At 35.0% G+C, this 20,220-nt stretch overlaps 1 protein-coding gene, 1 non-coding gene and 1 pseudogene across 2 annotated transcripts; all 3 read right to left on the reverse strand.

Annotated features, from left to right (window-relative positions):
* Positions 1–5,321: 5,321 nt before the first annotated feature.
* On the reverse strand, positions 5,322–5,393 carry TRNAD-GUC (transfer RNA aspartic acid (anticodon GUC)). Its single transcript has one exon. It is a non-coding gene; the product is annotated as a tRNA-Asp (tRNA).
* A 2,029-nt stretch (positions 5,394–7,422) lies between these two features.
* LOC143552851 (nuclear transcription factor Y subunit A-9 pseudogene) lies at positions 7,423–7,959 on the reverse strand (annotated as a pseudogene).
* Positions 7,960–15,563: 7,604 nt separating this feature from the next.
* LOC143552842 (uncharacterized) lies at positions 15,564–18,744 on the reverse strand. The gene is made up of 4 exons (XM_077042963.1): positions 18,255–18,744; positions 16,323–17,411; positions 16,071–16,221; positions 15,564–15,963 (listed from the first exon to the last, which is right to left on the reverse strand). The coding sequence occupies exons 1-4, from the start codon at positions 18,678–18,680 to the stop codon at positions 15,722–15,724; spliced, it is 1,908 nt and encodes a 635-aa protein (XP_076899078.1). The 5' UTR covers positions 18,681–18,744; the 3' UTR covers positions 15,564–15,721.
* Positions 18,745–20,220: the final 1,476 nt, after the last annotated feature.

Genomic DNA, 20,220 nt, shown 5'->3' on the forward strand with positions numbered 1-20,220 from the left:
ATGGAGAGAATAGTAAACTCTAGAGATGAATCGGAGGAAATTATTTGCATGTAATTCATGACGAACGAAGCAGCAATCTATGGAAGCATATGTATCAGAAGCCATCAGAAGCAAGAAACCACGTTGTTTCCATAACTACGCGTGTAACTTCTCTATTTTACAGGTGTTCACCATAGTATTTTAATTATTAAGTTATTTTATTAATTATTATTTATTATTTTTTGATTTAATTTTTATATTTTATTTTATGATTAGATTTTTTACTTTTTATTTTGTGGCTGGATATTTTTTATAGTTAAATTTTATATTTCTTATTTATTTTTAGTTTTTTATCTGCTTATTTATGGCACAATTAAAATGCTTACTTTAAGGTTGAATATTTTGTTGCAACATTTTGTAATGCTTATTTAATGGCTAGATTTTTTATATTTTATTTTTATAAATAGTTGTATTTGGTATAAAAAGTAATTTGATTAGATGAAAAAGTGGTATATGTGAAAATGTAAGGATTTCTAAGGATGTTTGTATGGAGAGAAAATAATTGTTGTTGAAAAATTAGCGTAAATCTAACGTGGTAATTAACAGGATGCGTTTGTGAATGTTTTTGACCTTTGACAAAGTGGAGTACGTGAACAATAAGGACCATAGCCATAATTTTTCACACTTTATACTACCAATAAATATTACATACCCCATATTTTCATATTTGTTTATGTTTGTTTGGATATAAATTCAGGTTGTAATCCATCCTTAATTATTAAGTAAATTTGTAAAACATCTAAGACATTCGCATACCCAATATTTTCATATATTGTCTACCTTTGTAAGGGTGTATATGAAATTGTCCCTCCGTATATTCAGCAACAAAAGCCTTTCTATAATCCTGTAATTTTCGATATCAACACATTTGGTTGTGTTCATAAACACGTATTTAACATAAATAAGCATGAACAAGTTCATATTCTTAGTAGTCAAACACAAACGCAAAAACATGTCTTTTTGTGTTTTGCTTATTTGTTTAGTTAAAAAGTTAAATGCTTACAAAAATATTCAACTAAAAACCAACATAAGTTAAGGCTACTAAGACTGAATCATGCAACATACATACAAACTTAAATTTAATAAAGCTAAACCACATTAGAGTGGAAACCACATTACTTGTTTAAAATTCACCTTTTATTCTATTCAAGATGTATTGGTCTCCATTTTCCTCCCAAAAATTTGATTTTCTTGAACTCTTATCTTAGTGTGGAACCACATTACTAGTTTAAAATATATCTTTTATATTTCTGATCTTGAGTCTTTACGGCCATTTGGACCATGGGGGTGGGTTCCCTTGAGAATAGGTGGAATAAGGATACCAAAATAAGGTAAGAAGGTAGCCAAAATTCTATATTTTCTGAATTCTATAAATTGGTGTTTTTTACATTTGCACTAAGGTTGTGTACATTAGTTGGAATATGATCTTCCACCAAGCTTGGTTACATCCATTGAAATATGACGTTGGTCAATTTTTAACTAAAAAAGTTGAACCTTTCAAAATATACTTGACTTTGCTCTATTTTAACTAAAAAAAGTCAAACCTTTCAAAAATGAACCATAATTTGACTTTGGTCAATTTTGGCTAAGAAGACAAATCTTTCAAAAAAACCATATTATCTTTTTTTGAACGGCAACTTTCATTAAAAACACGACAAACCACTAGTAAGCAACTAGCAATGCCGAAACAAAGAAAGGAACAACAACAAAATTAAACATCGAACTCCAACCATTTTCTCCAATCTAAACCAAACTTTCTCGAACGAGCCTTCACCCAAAAGAAGCTAAGAGATTTGATTTGGCCCACAATCTTCTACACATTCACCTCCTCATCCTCAAATATTCTCTTGTTCGTAGCTTGCCAAATACACCAACAAGCAACCAACAAAATGGATTGAAAGAACCTTTTCCTACTTTTAGGAATGGGGACAAACTTATGCAAATCAAAAATGTCTTTCAAAGAAAAGAAAAAAATTGGTGGAGTCTTACACCAACTCCCAATATGATGCCAAATTAAGGATGAAACAATGCAGGAAGTGAAAACATGTTCACATGTCTCCATAACACTACTGCATAGTGGGCACGTAGTGTTGGCTGGGCTTATGTTCCTTTTTGCAAGTTCCATCAAAGTGGGTAACCGGTTCTGCAGGCATCGCCATCCGAAAACGTTAACCTTTAGAGGTATCCAACTATTCCAGCAGAAAATATCCGGCCCGTTAGCATTTCCTGAAGATAACAGTAGCTTTTTAACTGAAGCCACACTGAATTCCCCATCTTTATCCCCCACCCATCTCCACCTATCTGGTCTATCATGGAGCACAACCTGACCAATAGTTTGGGACAGAGTGACAAGCTCAGCAATGGCTTCCTCCGTCCACCTATTACGGGCCCAATTCCAGGATCTGACATTCCGATTTCCGCTCATACCACACCGTTCTTCAACAAAACAACACTTAGTCAATTCACATTTGAAAAGATTAGGATACACATCTTTTAAAGGCTTTTCTTCCAACCACGAATCAAGCCAAAATCTAATCTTTTTGCCATTACCAACAATACCCTTAATAGCACCTCCAATATGCAGATTGGTTGAAATAAGAAAATTTTCAAGTTTAGCAATGGAAGCCCAAGTACCCGATAAACGTTTATTATAAGGAAGAGCTGACCACTTTCGGGGAGTAAAATGTAAAGCATCAATAACCTTCATCCACATCTTGTTCTCTTCCACTTTATGCCTCCACCACCACTTAGATAAAAGGGCGATATTAACCTCTTTTAACGGGCAAAGACCCAGACCTCCATCCTTTTTTGGCTTAGTAACACGCTCCCAAGCCACCCAATGGATCTTTCTTCTATGTTCAGTACTACCCCACAAAAAGTTTCTTCTTTTGGATTCCAACTCGTCTATAACTTTCGTCGGTGCCTTGTATAAAGAGAAGTAATAAGTTGGGATGCTCTCAAGCACAGATTTTAGGAGAGTTAAACGACCTCCCATAGATAATGATCTCGCCTTCCAACTAGTTAATCTAGCATCAAATACATCTAATATCGATTGCCAATTGTTGTAGTGGTTCATATTAGCACCAACCTAGATTCCCAAGTGAACAAAAGAGGTCAAACCCGCCTTACAGTTTAAAAAGGAGGCGAAGTTCTGGACCTCCCCATTCTCAGCTTCTGCCCCAATAAAGCAAGATTTTGCTAGATTAATTTTTAGACCAGAAACTATGTGGAAGATTCTTAAAATTCTCGCCAAATTCCTAATATTGTCAAGGTTCCATTCTCCCAATATTAAAGCGTCATCCGCGAATAATAAATTTGAAATTTTAGGACCCCTATTTGGTAATTGCAACCCTTCGAAAAACCTTTGTTCACAAGCATTCTGAAATATCACTGATAGAGCCTCCATACCTATAATGAATAGAAAAGGCCTTGCCTAATCCCCCTCTCGCACTTAAATTCAAAAGTTGGAGAACCGTTAACTAGCACCGACGACTTAGCGGAGGAGATGATACCAAGAATCCTGGAAAACCCATCCTTTCCATGACCTTGTCTAAAAAAGACCAATTAATATGATCATAGGCCTTTTCGAAATCAATTTTAAAAAGCATCCCTTTTTTTCTTCTTTTTTTAAGCCACGAAAGGATTTCATTAATTATAAGAGGCCCGTCAATGATTGATCTGCCACTAAGAAAGGCCGTTTGATTTTCCGAATCCATGACCAATTTTAACCTGTTAACAAGAACCTTGGAGACTGGGGATCATGAACTTTGGGAATGAGGGTAATAAAAGAAGAGCACACCGATGGCGATAACGAGCCATGAGTGTAAAAGTAGTTCAAAACTGCCACAAAATCAAACTCCAAAATCTTTTTATGAACTTAAAATTGAAGCCGTCCGGACCCGGAGCCTTGTTTTCCCCTCACTCCCAAATGGCTTTCTTCACTTCCTCTACCGAGAATTAACGACATTATCTAACTTTGGTCTTTTATGACTAAAAAAGTCAAACCTTTCAAAATTAACACCTGGACCATTATACCCCTGGTACAAAGCAAATATGACAAGTACATTACAATTTTTAAGGAACAAAGGATGTATAACTAAATCATAGATGATTCAAATTAAAAGACTAAGCATGTACACATTCTTATCTGCTTAGGCTATTCTCGTTGAAGTCCAAACTAGCCGGTAAACGCAAGCGTTCAAGTATAAACCTAGCAAAACAATCATCATGCAGTTACTCTCTCACACATTCATTGAAAACTATTCAAATCAAAAAGAATGAGCAGAAAAGTTAAAATTAGTGGTTAGCCTGCTCATATATAGTTTCATCCGAACCGGCCAATGGAAGTCGTGGTCCCAGCCTAACGTTCATTTATTTTTTTAAATAATAATATGTTGTTTTGATGCTCTATTTGGATTGAGGAATAACACAGTTAATCTGGTCTATTGATTTTGACTTTATGGTTTCTCAGTAGCCGTTTATGTTTGACTTTCTTGATACTGACATTAATATGAGAAGCACACTATAAGTTTGAATTACACATTGATTTCTGCAGCTGAGCATAAGACTGTTTCATGTTTGTGGAAAATAATCAATCATACACCTTTTGTACCAAAAATGGAAAAATACTACAGTTTGACTTTTGCAGTCAAACAACCAAGTTTCAGATTCAAAACTGCTAGTATTCATGATTAAAATGATCACAAGGAAAGTGAATAATTGGATTCTTTTAAAAAAACAAATTAAGAGATGTTAGCATTGGATTTCCATTTAGTGATTGATTTATATATTGTTCATTCTCCTAATTATCCTAGATTCCTACTTCATACCGACTTTTGAGTTTATACAAACCAAGAAATTTTGTTTCAGTTAATCATACATTGTTTTCCTGATACTAAATCAACAATTTATGAATCATAACAAATTACAACATTGACTTGAATGCTAACAGGTATTTGATGCCAAAGAAGTGGAAGACAAAACTACATTTGCTCGCTTAAGTAAACATTGTTTCTTCCTAATATCTTCGAGCTACTCATGCTCAAATCTTCTTTAAGATGAGATCAAGCTGTGATGGTCGGGAGTCGGGACTCAATACCAGTTGCTAAGAACAGTAACGACTAAAGAGTAAGCTAAAAAGGGCATGTATTTATTGATACTAAAATAATCATTATTCGCTGACGACATTGCGGAACTGCTTTTATCAGTGCTGTTCATCTGGAATTTGATTTAACTTTCTGTAATATTTACACCAATTAAAATTGTACAAAAATGTAAATTATCGCCGTTGCCGGGGATCGAACCCGGGTCACCCGCGTGACAGGCGGGAATACTTACCACTATACTACAACGACTTCGTTGTAAGCTTTTAATTTTTCGGTTTAATGTAATTAGTATTATCTATAGCTCAGTACTCTTCACATTCAAATGTGTAGTAATTAGTAAATACTTGACCATTAGATACAAGGAATTGGTGCTGGTGTTATTACCGATGTTTTGTATGTCAGCATTTTAGATGAAGTTATAATGGTGAGCATAAGCATTTAAGCTGCAATTTTTATTTCTGTATAAACATAATTAATGAGTGACAAATGTGTTATGTTTTTGAAACCTTGTTCAGATCAAATTATAAATAGCATAGACAATTACAGACTAACGGTAGATAGACTGGTAACAAGTTGCGTCGCTACCCCCTTCTGAATAGCAAACCCTACCCTACTAAACACAGCGTTCCCCTTAGCATGAGCGGAGTTACTGCTGACCACCGGCTGAACCCGCTTAAGGAACTGAACCGCGTCAGGGCCGAGAGCGCCAAAGGTGTCAAAAGCAAACGGTACGAACACGTGCTGATTCTCAAGGCAAGCTTTCTTGTGCTTAGTTACTTTACCCGCTTCTGCCTTGTTTATCGCATGACCCACCACAAACCCGTGGTCTCGTAGCCCAACGAGGGGGGACACACCTATCAAATCAACGCACGTGTGCTTACCTCCTTCCCATCCAAAAACAAGAATGTCAGCGGGTCGTAGGGTTGATCTCCCATTTAAAGGGTCATTCAGGAAGTTCACTGGGGCTTCATTTTTTGCCGAGATCCCGGCCCGCTTAAGGACGTCGTAAAGCACATCTCGAACTAGATCATGTCGATATTTAAAGCCCGGTAATTTTTTGCAATGGACTGCATGCTCCCCAAAAGAATCCCAACTAGCCTTCTGACATACGGGACACGGGTCATCAACCGGGAAAAGGGGTACCATCAGCCGGTATTTGAGGATACCCGATATTCCACTGCCGACATACGTTGCCCTAAACCTTCAATGGGAACAACTGACAAGGAATCCTGAACATGAGGGGCACGTAAACACTCAAACACAGCTCGCTGCCGCGGGGACAAAGCGAACTTCTCTTCAACTGTCTTGACGATATCACCATATAAGGGATTCGCCAAAATTTTCTGGGATTTAGGAGGGGCGGTGTCTTTAATGTAGAAACCGCCAAGATCAAGATCAGAAAGAGAACCATGCAGGGTATCCAACGCACCCTTATAATCAGAGTCAAGCAACCCACCCCCACACTCCCGAAGGATGTGGTCTTGAAGAGCCCAATATTGGGCCCTTGAAGCCACAAAAGCATAGGAAGAGGCATCCTCAGCCGAGCCAATCCCAAGACCCCCAAAATGGGTTGGGAGGGAAGCTAACCTCCATTGGAGGTCCCCAAAATAGGCACCCCCACAAACCACAATGTCCTCGATCGCTTTCCGAAGACCCGTGTCAAAAACAGAGACGGCTCCTCCGACATAGGGAGGCTGACACGTCCTAAGCCCAAACAGTAGTTTAGCGAAGAAGCCATTGAAACTGCCAAGCTTCTTGCACCGAAAGAAGGTTTACTGGTATGATCATCTTTCATAAAGATTGTTACAAATATAAATTTCTTGATTTATTGTTAATTTCTGTGAGGAGTGAAGTAGAAAACCTACCAATCGAGTGAGTCGTTGACTACAACCAAGGCGTGTTGTATGGCACACATACATTCAATACCTGCAAACCAAAGTTATAAAGAAATTATGCTTGATGATTACCGACTGATCTTTGATGAACATTAACTACTGTCATTATTAGTACTTCAAAGTTTGATGGATTCAGATTTTTAAGACATTTCTCATCTCTATTCATGCATACATTTCTCATCTCTCTTTATACATACAAAAGTTTGAACATGCATCCTCTCAGTACTTTCGAGTCTCGACATCAACCTGCTCTCATGTTGTAAATTCATTTCTTCCAAGCATATGAAACAACACCACACCTAACCTTGGCTAGCTGAAGATATGTTTAGCAAATCCTCTATATCTAAAGACATGAAATGATTGCCCGGTGATGCATGGTAATTCTACAAATTGGCAGATTCACCCCTAGGCGTTTCAGAAGACTCTGGGAGCACACGCGTCGAAAAAGAAGAGGTGGTTGTCTTTTTGGAATCATCTTCTTCACTCTTGGTAAAACGACCACCAACACCCCTAGCCCGGTTCATCGCATGTAGATGGCGCGACTCATGAACATACGGCTGTAGGATACAACCAACATATCATGTTATTTACCATTTTACACAAGCAAATTCATCTTTAAATTATAAAGTCATAATTCACCTTACGGCATTTTATTAACTTCTTTTCATTCTCTGCTTTCGCACGCGATTTCCTTCGCCTCAAGATCGCGTGGTATTGCTTGGAATTTACAAAAACAAGCTCTAGTCCCGTTTCAGGTGCCAAAGGCATTCTTGTTGGCACATCCAAAGACTGAGGTGGAATCTATTAAGACAATCAAAATAAATCCATAAAAAGATAGTGATGATCTTTCAGATATACAATTAACACACATAGATATATGAAATTGTGTATCTTACCAAAGGTCGACCATAAGCTCCCATCATTCCACGATAATATGAATATTGTCACACCCCGAAAACCGTAATTTAAACAGCGGAAGACTTTTGACCAAGTCGTTCGGGTTGTGACAGTCGCCGATAGCCAATCATAATAAAGTATAGTAAAATTATAATCAAAGTTTGACTTTTCAAAGAAACTTTATTATTATTAAAAACGAAAGTTTACACGTGTATAAAAACACGGTTATTACACATCCCAGTTTATTCCCATATTCAAACACCGTTCGCCTCTTTTCCTTCATTGTCACGAAGCCATTACTTACCTGAACAACATATAAAAATATCGATCAACACGTTGTGTTGATGAGTTTCCCTTTATAACAAAATAGTCCATATATATATATATATATATATATATATATATATATTGAAAGCAACATCCATATAATGATCTCTCGTCATTATATAATAACATCAATACCGTGTGTAATGATCTACCGTCATTACTTCATACAAATCATATAAAAACCCGTGTATAATGATCTACTGCCATTATATCACAAAAACAATAGGCATTTTACTTTTTAAACAAAGCGTGTTGTTGTAGACGAGCAAAGAATACAACATGCGTATGACTATCATAGTTGATAACACGATACATACCATACTCAAAATATTCCCACTTTTAACCCAACGCGATTGGAAGTGGGGGCGTCACCACGATAGATCTACCAATATTTTTGTACCCCTTTCTAGGGTTAACCGTTATTTAGCCAACTAGACTCATCCTGTATTTGACACGGTTTGTAAAATAAAATGCTTTAACAAGAAAAATCTTGATGGAATCAATATTATAAATAAAGTATATGCTTTTCCCCCAAAAACATTTATAAAAACAATAAAAAAACGATTTCATTTAAAAACGAGGGGGTTCGATAGAGAAACTCACTGTCTTGAAGCTTTTCCAAAAATCTCGTGTCCTATATTAGAACACGTTTTGTTAATAAAAACTTGATTTTAGTTTTTATACAAAACTCTTTTTAATTTATTAATCCTACTCTAGTCTACACATAAGCACATAAACACATAAGCACATAAGCGAGTACACATAGTTCGGTTTTCCGTTAACTATTATTTAATTAATTAAATTAATTAATAAACAATTAAAATATAATAAAATATTTTAAGTTTCAGTTGCTGGAAATTTTTAAGAAAATATTAATCTTTTATTTTGCACAAAACTTGTCGGTTTTATGCTTAAAGCGACTTGTTTTAGTTTTTCATGTAAAATGTAACTTTTACATTTTAGAAAATAATTGTTACATAAATATTAGTCAAGTTTTACAAGTTAACTTGTGAAAATATATTGTTTTCATTTTTGTTAATATTTTCTTAAAATAGCAACTTTTTAACGTTTTCGTGTCGGTTTTCGCGACACGAACCGTTTAGGACTAAGTTTTATCATCTTGTCATTTTCTCATGTATTAAGTTATGTTATACATGGGTATTTTAACACTTTAGGGGCTGTTCTAAAACAGTCCCTAATAGTTGTGTCGGTTTGTTTAACAAACCGATTTTTCGACCGTTTAAGTTACCGACGAGTCAAATAAATTACACAAGTCTATACTAATCATCTTATGAACTAAACACACATATAATAACATATAATTTACCATAAATTTCAGTTTTGTCCAATTAAATCCATAAGACACGTTTAATCGAGTTTTAGGTACCTAGTTCGTATTTTAGGTTTCATTAACAATGTTACTAGTTAAGCTTGTTATTTTTATATATACAATTACTATTAAATATTTTTAAAAGTCCAGATCTTTAACCTATTTTATAAGTTCACAATAATCCAAAATTTCACTTTTAAGTAAATGTTCTTATTCTCTTTTAGAAGAATCTAAATTTCATGATTTTAAACAATGTCTTTTTCAACAAATTCAAGTTTTAACTTTTAGATGATTCTATTCTTTTATACTAATCACTTTTATATTATTCCCATCTTTATCAATCTTTTAATCAATCTTTCAATCAAAGGATCTTGGATTTTTATAAATTTTCTAAGTGTTGTTCTAACAAAGTTTTCCCATTTTAGTAACCTTTGATATTTGATAATTCTATTTAATCTAATTCTTCCACTTTGATTAAATGTAATTCTAGGTTTAATTCATTCAACTAGTTTATATGGTTTCATGCCTCCTATGTGTTCTATCCCAATTTTTGATATTTTAATATATCATTCAACAAAGTTTCACTATTTAGCAACTTTAACAATCTTCAAGAACTAATAAAAGGTTTTAATGAGTTTACTAGCATATATCCGAATTTCATTCTCAATTTTTATTATTCCATAACACTTATTGATTCATCAATCCATCCAAAATCCCTTAATTAAACCCATATACAAAAATCCCCAATTTTTCACTTATGAACAAGTTCTTGTTTTGTTCATCCCTAACAACAATTTTTCAATGATTCAAGTTTATAGTAACAAACTAATGATCAATAATTATCCTAAATCCATTCTAACATCAAACCCTAACATCAAGTTTATTCAAGTTTTTATCAAATAATTAAAAGATCATTAACACTTAAATCAAACTTTCAAGCTTCAATCAAGAACAACAAACCTAATACTTTCAACCCTAATAATCAATCTTAAATCAAACTTACTTGTTTTTGGAGATTTGGAAGATGTGATTGATGATGTTATGGTGTGATATTGGTGTTCTTCCTTCCTATACCCTTCTTAATATCTTAATCTTCTTATTCTTGATCTAACCTTCCATGATTTCTTGATTATGTGTGTGTTATTGTTTGATTTTGAATTGAAGGTGTGGGGTGAGAGTGTTCAGTCGATGGTTTTTAAAAGAGAGGGATGGATAGTATAGGTTTGATGAGTGTGAGTTGTAGAGGGCAGATGGGTTATTTAATTTGATTACAACACATCAAGGATAATAATTAGGAGGGTGAGTTGGTGATGTGAGTTGTCATGGGGAGGGTGGGGGGCGATTAGGAGAAGGGGGGGTATATATGAAATGGTTGTGTTATAAACTGGTTGTTTTCGATCAACTGTTTAACGTATTGTGTGATTTAGATATTCAAATGGATCCCGTTTTTAATAATTTTTGTCAGACTTTGAACGAAATCAAATTCCTAGCAGTATGGACTATAAAAACTATTTTCTTGAAAATAGTTGGGGTTGGGTCCTTTCCGGGTCCTGTACTGGTTCGTGCATAATTATTTTCCAGTTTTTGCGATTCGAGCCTTCCTAAATTATGTTTATATATCATCTCGACTACTTTAATATGTATTTTAATTTTTCGAGATCATTTAACCCTTTTAATGAATTATTCACTTTCTGACTTGTTATCCGGGGTCGTTTCATGTCAGATTCGTTACGTGGTGATTTTTGCACTTTTTGTTGACTTTGAAACGTATAGATCACTAATAAAGAAGATTTTTCCCAAAATAACGAAATTTTATTGCTAAACATGATTTATTAACGAAACTTTTTGGCAATTGCTACAAATATGGAGCAAATCCCTATACAACTCAACACAACAAAGAACTTTGAAGAAAATCAAGAATCCAAACAAAATATATGTAAACAAAATTGACCCGTTTTAACCTACCCCAAAATAATGCTTTTCAAAAATAACCCATTTTGACCCTAACCAAATTGATACCTTTTAAAATGAGCCATTTTGACGCTTACCAACTGACACCTTTTTAATGACCCGTTGGCTCAAAACAGCCATTTTGACGCTAACCAACTGACACCTTTTTAATGACCCGTTGGCTCAAAACATAATGATATATATCTTCTTTAAAAAGACCCGGTTTGAGCCGAAACTAATTGTGATGCAGGAGGCATCCGGTCCGTTTAGTCGGTCCGGCCCGGCCCAAATACTTATTTTATTCATAAATAAGGTTGCTAGGTCTTTTGTTTTAGTTAGTTGATTATTTTTAATATAAGAATTCGTAAGCTTTATGCTTGTTTGCCGAGTATTTCGGTTCGGGTTATTTTGATATGATCAATTGTTCTTGAGCCATTTGAGTAAAGCCGTGGATTCGGCATCATTTGGTATCAGAGCTTTGGTTGTTCAAATGGCTCTACGTGAAGGTGAATGTTTTCTTGTTCGAAGAGTCCCGACCGAGGCATCTACAAGAACATTGGTGGTTCACGTGCTCGTGGTGAAGATCGATGCCCTACTCGCAGAGTCGCCGATCGAGGCAGCGATATAGTCTTTTATGACCCACGGGATCGTAAGATGATCAAACGGCTCCGGAAACGAGTCCGAGATCTTGAAATACAACAAGAGATCAAGCGGCTCCGACAGAGGATCCGAGATCTCAAGTTGAAAGGGGAGATGCGAAAAGCGGAAACCGAGTCGAGCATCGTCGTCTGGGACGAAGGTGATGACGGAGAGCAGCATCCGTTTGGCAGTCAACAACCTCGGTTCTTTGAACCAACTTATTCACAAAGTGTGTCGGAAGACAACCCCGAGTTCGATGAAGACGGGATTGATTTTGATGAAGAAGAATTTTCGTTTGTGCAAATGACTCTTAGCGGAGTTATTTGTGATGAATCAATACGTGAAATTGGCAATCATGAAGAAGTAGAAAGCAGTGATTCTATGGTCGCCAGTGATAGGATGACAATCAATAATATTTGTTTGGAAGTTCCAATATTTCAGCCGCCAGTTACGAGTGTTAAGTTGCATAAGGTATTATTTACCAAATATATTGAAACTTTAAATGATATGGAGATTGAAAAGAGAAAGAGTTTTAAATATAAAGGAAAGTCTACATATAACATTTATGATGCATGCTATGTAAGGGAATTATTAAATGGCGGTGTTGAAGAAAATAAAAAGATTTTGAGTGGTCCGATGGCTAGTACCACATATGAACCAATTCAATATGGTTTAAAAAGGGTTGGGTTGTGTGATTCTAATGGGTCTGAGGATTATACAGGCTCAAAACAACAAATTCAATTTGGTTTCATCTTAATCAAGATAAAGGAAGTGGGAGATGAATTATTTAAGCGAGTCAAGTCAATGGTGGACGGAAAGCGAACCGATACTCCCTTCGACCCAGGTGGAACAAGGCACAACCTAAGCGAACCAAACTGGAAAGTTGAACTTGCTACATGGGTAGTGATGATAATAATAAATAAGGTGCGGATTGATGTTCCATTTGATCCACGTGGATTTGATCCAGAGACACAACTTGAGGACGAGTTTTTTTTCAAGAGGGGGAGTATGATGCAGGAGGCATCCGGTCCGTTTAGTCGGTCCAGCCCGGCCCAAATACTTATTTTATTCATAAATAAGGTTGCTAGGTCTTTTGTTTTAGTTAGTTGATTATTTTTAATATAAGAATCCGTAAGCTTTATGCTTGTTTGCCGAGTATTTCGGTTCGGGTTATTTTGATATGATTAATTGTTCTTGAGCCATTTGAGTAAAGCCGTGGATTCGGCATCAAATTGATACCTATCTAACATGACCCGGTGTGACTTGAACCATATTTGATACCTTTTAAAAAATGGCCAATTTGATCTAAACCAAATTGATAACCATTATCCATTTTGACCCAAACCAAGTGACACATTCTTAAGTGCAACGCCGTTCCCAAGAATTTAAATACCTCGGCTGAGCCAAAATAAAAAGGTCCGTAGGCCTTAACGAAAATTTTTTATTCGCTAATGTACATGGATAAAACTTTTATCGACCGATTTATTATAAGCAGAAACCAATTTGAGCATGTAGTTATCTCATAAATCATTGCAAATAACTTTATTTTTAACACCAAAAAACATATATATGTAATATGTATAAAAGAGTTTGTGCCCCCGAAACTTATGTGCCCCGGACGATGGTGCGGCTCGCACACCCTGCGAGCCTCCCTGCTTAAGTGACTCGTTTTGATTTGACCAAATTTGACACCTTTTGAAAATGACCGGAACCAGATTAATAATTTTTAAATTTGACTCGTGTCCAAACCCATTCTGGCCCGTTACTCAAACCTGCCACTTTGCAACTCATAATATATAACCAACCATAAGGTGTAAGAAACTTACAATGTTATGCCCAAAAAATTCAGGTTGTGACACGAAGCGTGTTTGGTAGTGCATGCTGTTGTTGCTGCTGCTGCTAACATGCATTAAAATACTGTTGCTGTCCATATAATTGTAACCTCAAAAGATGGAGTTCATCATTAGCAGTATTACAACAATAAAAACATATAACTATATAATTAACTTACTAATTCATCCAAACAAATATTAAGTATCATAAGTACCTGAAGGAACAGATGGAACCTTTAGTGTTGTTTGGTTTACAACATCATGCTCCTCAATTAGAGCACAACCAGACCGTGATTCCGAATGGTTCGCAGAAGACGAACCGATTAAAGATGGCTGCATGTTAGTAAAAGACATGGTGATTGATTATTATGCAATAATGAACCAGCAAGATGTACCTGCATGCAACAATAACCAAATAATCAATTTCATAACATGAAAATACAATAATAATCACACAACTACATATCCATGCATGAACGAAACTTGAACCCGAATTCGAACCAGACATGATGCACGATTATAATTTTTAAGTGATTAGTAAGAAACTGGAACAGAAATTAGCATCAAATGAAACTTCAAGTAAAAAACGAGGTTTAATTTGAACATATGCATGAGCGAGTAACATATAGATAAGTATGGTTTTAAGAATGAATAATATAATTACCGGAGAGAATACGCTAGACTTGTAAGTTATAAGATGAATCGGAGGAAATTAATTTGCATGTAAATCCACAGGAAACGCAGCAGCAATTTATGGAAGTATTTGATCAGAAGCAAAATCCATATCTACTACAAATGGTTGTTTACGGTTACAACATGTTCTTTCATTTGATTTTATTTTTTTTAGTGCTAAGGTTTAAATATTAAGCTATTTGATGGGTAATTTTTTTATTTTACTTTTTTTTGGGCTAAATTTTTATATTTTGTTTTATGTCTAGATTGTTTTATTTTTTTATGGTCATATATAATATTTTTATGATTAAGTTTTATAATGCTTATTTATGGTTATATATAGTTAAATTTTTTATTGCTTATTTTATGGTTAAATTTGTTGCTTATTTGTGGTTAAATTTTGTAGCGCTTATTTTATGGTTAAATTTTTAGTTGCTTATTTTATGGTTTTTTATTGATTATTTTATTGCTTATTTTTTTTAAGTAGTTTCATTTGGTATTAGAAGTAATTTGATTAGATGCAAAAAGTGGTATATATGGAAATGTTAGAATTTCTAAGGATGTTTATATGAATAGAGAGAAAATGAGTTTTGTTGAAAAATTAGTGTAAATCTAATACGGTGGCTAACCGGATACGTTGATGAATGTTTTTAACCCTTGACAAGGTGGAGTGGACGATATGGACTATAGCCATAATTTTTCATATATATTCATATCCAATATTTTCATATATTGCCTATATTTGTAGGGGTGTATATGAAATCGCCTCTTGAACATTTAGCAACAAAAGTGTCTCTAATCCTGTAATTGTCTATCAACACATTTGTTTGTGTTCATATAACGTATTTAACATAAACAAAATCATGTTTTGACGAACACAAAATCATGTCTGTTTGTGTTTGCTTATTTGTTCAGTTAGAAATATTAATGTTTCCAAAAATATTCAACTAAAAACCAACAAAAGTTAAGGCTACTGAAACTGAATCATACAACATTACATACAAACCTAAATTTAATAAAGCTAAACCAACGATGTTAAGGTTTACAAGAGGTAGTTGTATCAATTGCAATGATGCTAACAACATCCTTAACAAAAGTGAAAAAACATTCTCTGCAGCAAGTTGGCATTAAAGTAGAGCTGGGCCGCTTCCGTGTTTGATTATGGTCACATACCACTCTTTCAAAGGACCGGAACCGCGCCTTTTGAGGCTCCATCCCACATGCAGCCATGATTGAATGTGTTGCATGCCTTGCAACTTCCTTAAACACATCAGCTTCTGCACATGTATGACATAAATCAAGTTATGAAGATGCATCTAATTGTCCCACAACATTCTTAACTTTTATAAAAAGAATTAAAAACTTGAGCTAAAGACGGTCATACCTAGTTTCTTGTCCTTGCTTAAAAGCTTCAAGTTGAGCTTAACAAGTGATTGAATCTCACTTTTAGCGTCCTCGATTTCCTTGTTATTGTTATTGCCATCATGTTGCGTGTCTTTATTTATATTCTCCTCCTTCTCTAAACTAGAATCGATCTTTTTGCAGAGCCTTTATCAGTGGCTTTGGACGATGATTGATCACTAGAACCAAGTTGTGTGTCTTTATTTATATTCTCCTTTTAAGTAGCATCGATCGCCTTTTTTGCAGAGCGTTTATCAGTAGCCATGGACGATGATTGACCACTAGAACCAAGTTGCGTGTATTTCTTTATATTCTCCTTCTTCTCTAAAGTAGCATCGATCACCCTTTTAGCACATTGTTTGTCGGTAGCTATCGACAATGATTGACCACTAGAACCAACAACATTATAACTAACATTCTTCACGTGCGCAGATGCAATAATATTCCTAGAAGAAGATGAAAACTCACTTTCATTCGTTCTCAAGCCCCCAAAATAACCGCCGTTTGGCCTCACCTTACTCGCCTCGTTCACTAACTTTTCTTTATTTTTATGTGACTCTGTCTTTTTAGGAAACGGGTTTTTATTTCCCGGTTTTTTCCCAAAAGCTTTTGCTGCAATACTCATCATTTTCCATGCTTTATCGATGTCATTTGAACGGTTTTGAGAAGTTGATTGACTTTCACTTTGACTTGTTTTACGCCCGTCTCCAAAACTGGAAGTAAAAGTCAAGGACCCACGTTGAAACCCGTTCCAATTTTCACGTAACACTCTTATACGAGAATGCACATTAAGACAACGCTTCAAGGTTCTAGCATTTGGTGCGTTTGACCTGTCAACAGTTGACTGTGCGCTCAACTGGTCTCCTATCGGTCTATCAGATGTGGGCACTGAAGGTGCATCAGTATCAGTATCAGTATTAGGTTCACGGGTATAAGATTCTCTAACAATATCATGAATTGACACCTCAGAATAAGTAGCCCGCCCTGTATCGAACCTTGAAAGGGGATTGTTTTTATCATTATCATTATTATTATTATTATTATTATTATTATTAGTATTATTGTTATAATCATCGTCATTATCAAATGTGGTATATGTTTCAACCTTAGCATGTTCAACCCTCGAAAGCGTGCAATCTCTGCAAAACCAATCACCCTCGGGTACAGTTGCACCGAGGCCAACAAAGTACGAGTGAGCAGCTGAATCACATAGATCACATAGTAACAGAAGATGATCATCTGATGAACTGCTGCATACGGTGCATTTTACTTGCAAATACGGATCCGGGGGTCCAATTGTCGCATTGCCATTGTAATAATAAACCTGCAAAAAAATCGTTTTTAAACAACAGAAACAATATAAACAGAATTAACAGAATTAACTAGGACTGGCATAACAAGTCAGACACGATTATCTATGGTGCTAGACACGAACACAACACGATAGCTAATGGTGTCAATTTTTTCAAACATGAACCTGTTTAGAAACAGGTTTCACGACACGACATGTTTAGAGACACGGTAAATATTATTTATGGAGTGAAGCACTAGTTGCTAAAAGTTCATAAAAAACTTTATTTATACATAATCCTCAACATATTTGAAACAAAAATTCAGTTCAGGGCAGCCCCCCCTCCCTTTTGTTTTTTTGTGTTTACCTGTTTTTCGCCCATAAATTTTTATAAGTAATGTAAAATTACCCTTTTTTTACAAAAAATAGCCCCCCTCCGTTTTTTTGCGTAGTAGTGTAACTCACCCGTTTTTCGCACGAAAATTTTTTTACATAATGTAAAATTACCCATTTTTTTACAAAAAATTGCCCCCCCCCCCCCCCTATTTGCATAGTAGTGTAACTCACCCATTTTTCGCCTGGAAATTTTTATATGTGATGTAAAATTACCCGTTTTTTACCAAAATTTTGGGCCCCCCCCCCTCCTATACGATATTCTCGTCCAAGCTTCGCCAATGGTTCGGGGCATAAGGTAACTAAGGCATATGCAATATATTTGATTAAAAACATAATTTAAAACAGGTCACTAATAGGTCCTTTTTAGGAAAACGTGTCGATCTGTTTAAGACACGTACCCAAACTTATTTAACTCCAGTGTCATGTTAACAGTTCTGTGTCATAAAACTATCTGCACAATTAACAAAAGGTAATAACAACCTGATCGCGAACAGGGACGTTAACAATTTGTTCCGATAGGAACACCCCATCGTTCGACGGGCGACGAATAACCGAAAATCTCCGCTTACAAACCGGGCACCGGGACTCGACTTTCGCCCACTCCATAATACACACAAAGCAAAAGTAATGATCACAACTATCAATAAAACCTCTAAGGGACAATGCTTCGTCCAACAAACACACACCACAAGTGGCCAGCTGCTGCAAACAATCATCATCTTCTTCTTCTTCATCCTTAACAGCTTTTGATTTGCCTTTTGAAGGTGGATCTGGGGTTAGGGTTTTGAGTCGTTTGGAGGGTGGGTATTCAGTGGTGTCTGGTTTGATGTCCGGCAGCCAATTGGTGGTTTGTGATTGGATGTTTGGTGGGTTTTCGGTGGGTTCTTGTTTCATCGGAGGTATCATTGGTGGTGTCGTTGAAGTTGAGTTTGGTTGGATTGGATAATAATACGATGAAAGAAGTACGGTTTGGGATACATTCGAAACCGGTTTCTAACTGTTTTGTATAGTATAGGTTTAAAGACTTCTTTTTAGTTAAAATTTCTAAAATAGCCTTCTTAAGATGCTGATTAAGAAAAGGAAAAATTCCTAAAATAACTCTCGTTTATTTAGATTCTATAATGTTCATATAAACATGTTAACGAAGACAACTTTTGAACTAAATATACTGGCTCTGATAACTTTTGAACCAAACTCGTTAGCTTCGATAACTTTTGAAAAAATAAAAAACCCGTCATTTATAAATCGGCCAAAAAGTTTTGAAATTTTGTTTTTTTTATATATATTTAGTTATTTTAATTAGTCTTAGTTATATTTAGTTTGTCTTTGATAACTTTTATAGCTTTTAAAGTCTAAACTTTTACAAGATTTCAAATATATATCATTGAGATGTGTTATTTTTATCTATGTATTGGCCCTTTACTCAAAACCGAGTCGGGTCAAGTTTTTATTGAATGTTTTGATATAATTTTAATTGGACTCGGTTTTAACAAAATTTGTGTCGGCGCGCAGATAAAAATATGGAAGTCTTAATGGTATATTCGAAATTTTATAAAACTTTAAAAATTAAAAGTAATTAAAGAAAAACAAATTATGAGTAAAATTAAATAAATTATATTATATTAAAAAATATAGGATCAAATGGATGCAGCAGAATTGAGTTGAAATTGATCGGAGCATTAATTTGAAGACATATTTGGTTCAAAAAGCCCATTTTAATAAATTCTCAAGAAATTAAAGACAAATTTGAAATCGGTCAGAGGAGACAGATTTGATTCAAAACTTAACAGAGACGACGAGTTTTGTAGAGAATTTTCTGGGAATCTTTTAACAAATGAAGGTTCTTTCGTGTTTCTTTCTCTTTAAAATAGTTATTTTAAGAATTTTCTCATTTAAGAAATGAACCACCATTTTATAAATTTCCAAGGAAGACCCAGCTCAATCATCTTTACGATGATATTCAACTGCGAATGAGGAACTATCATGTTGCTTCATATCTCATCGGCGCTATGAGATTGAATGAGATTGAGACATTTTGGGAATTTTTCAAAAGGGTGAGTCATTTTTGAAATATCTCTCCTCACTTGGGTTATTTTGGGAATTTTCCCAAATGCTTTCTTTTCGTCGTTATTATTTTATTTTTGGCTAAATTGCTTCTTCGGCTCGTCTGGTTTATGCTTCATAGTTCTTTCAGCCCATGATGAAATATTTCGACGCGACGTTTAAATTTGTCTGGTTTTAATCTTTTAGACTAACTTCGTCAATTATTTCATGTTGAGATAATGAATGAAGTTATGACGGTTCAAAATTGCAAACAAAATTAACATGAAGGATAAAAGAAACTAACTACTCTGATATTTTTTATGTATATTTTGTTTATTCTATCTTTTTTTATTATTTGTAAATTCTTTCATTTTGTTTGTTATTTCTTTTTTAGTTAACTCAC

The sequence above is a fragment of the Bidens hawaiensis genome, unplaced genomic scaffold (assembly GCF_021521415.1).
Source record: "Bidens hawaiensis isolate Kalapana, Puna unplaced genomic scaffold, B.hawaiensis_p1.1 tig00017039_1, whole genome shotgun sequence".
In the NCBI taxonomy this organism is placed as follows: Eukaryota; Viridiplantae; Streptophyta; class Magnoliopsida; order Asterales; family Asteraceae; genus Bidens; species Bidens hawaiensis.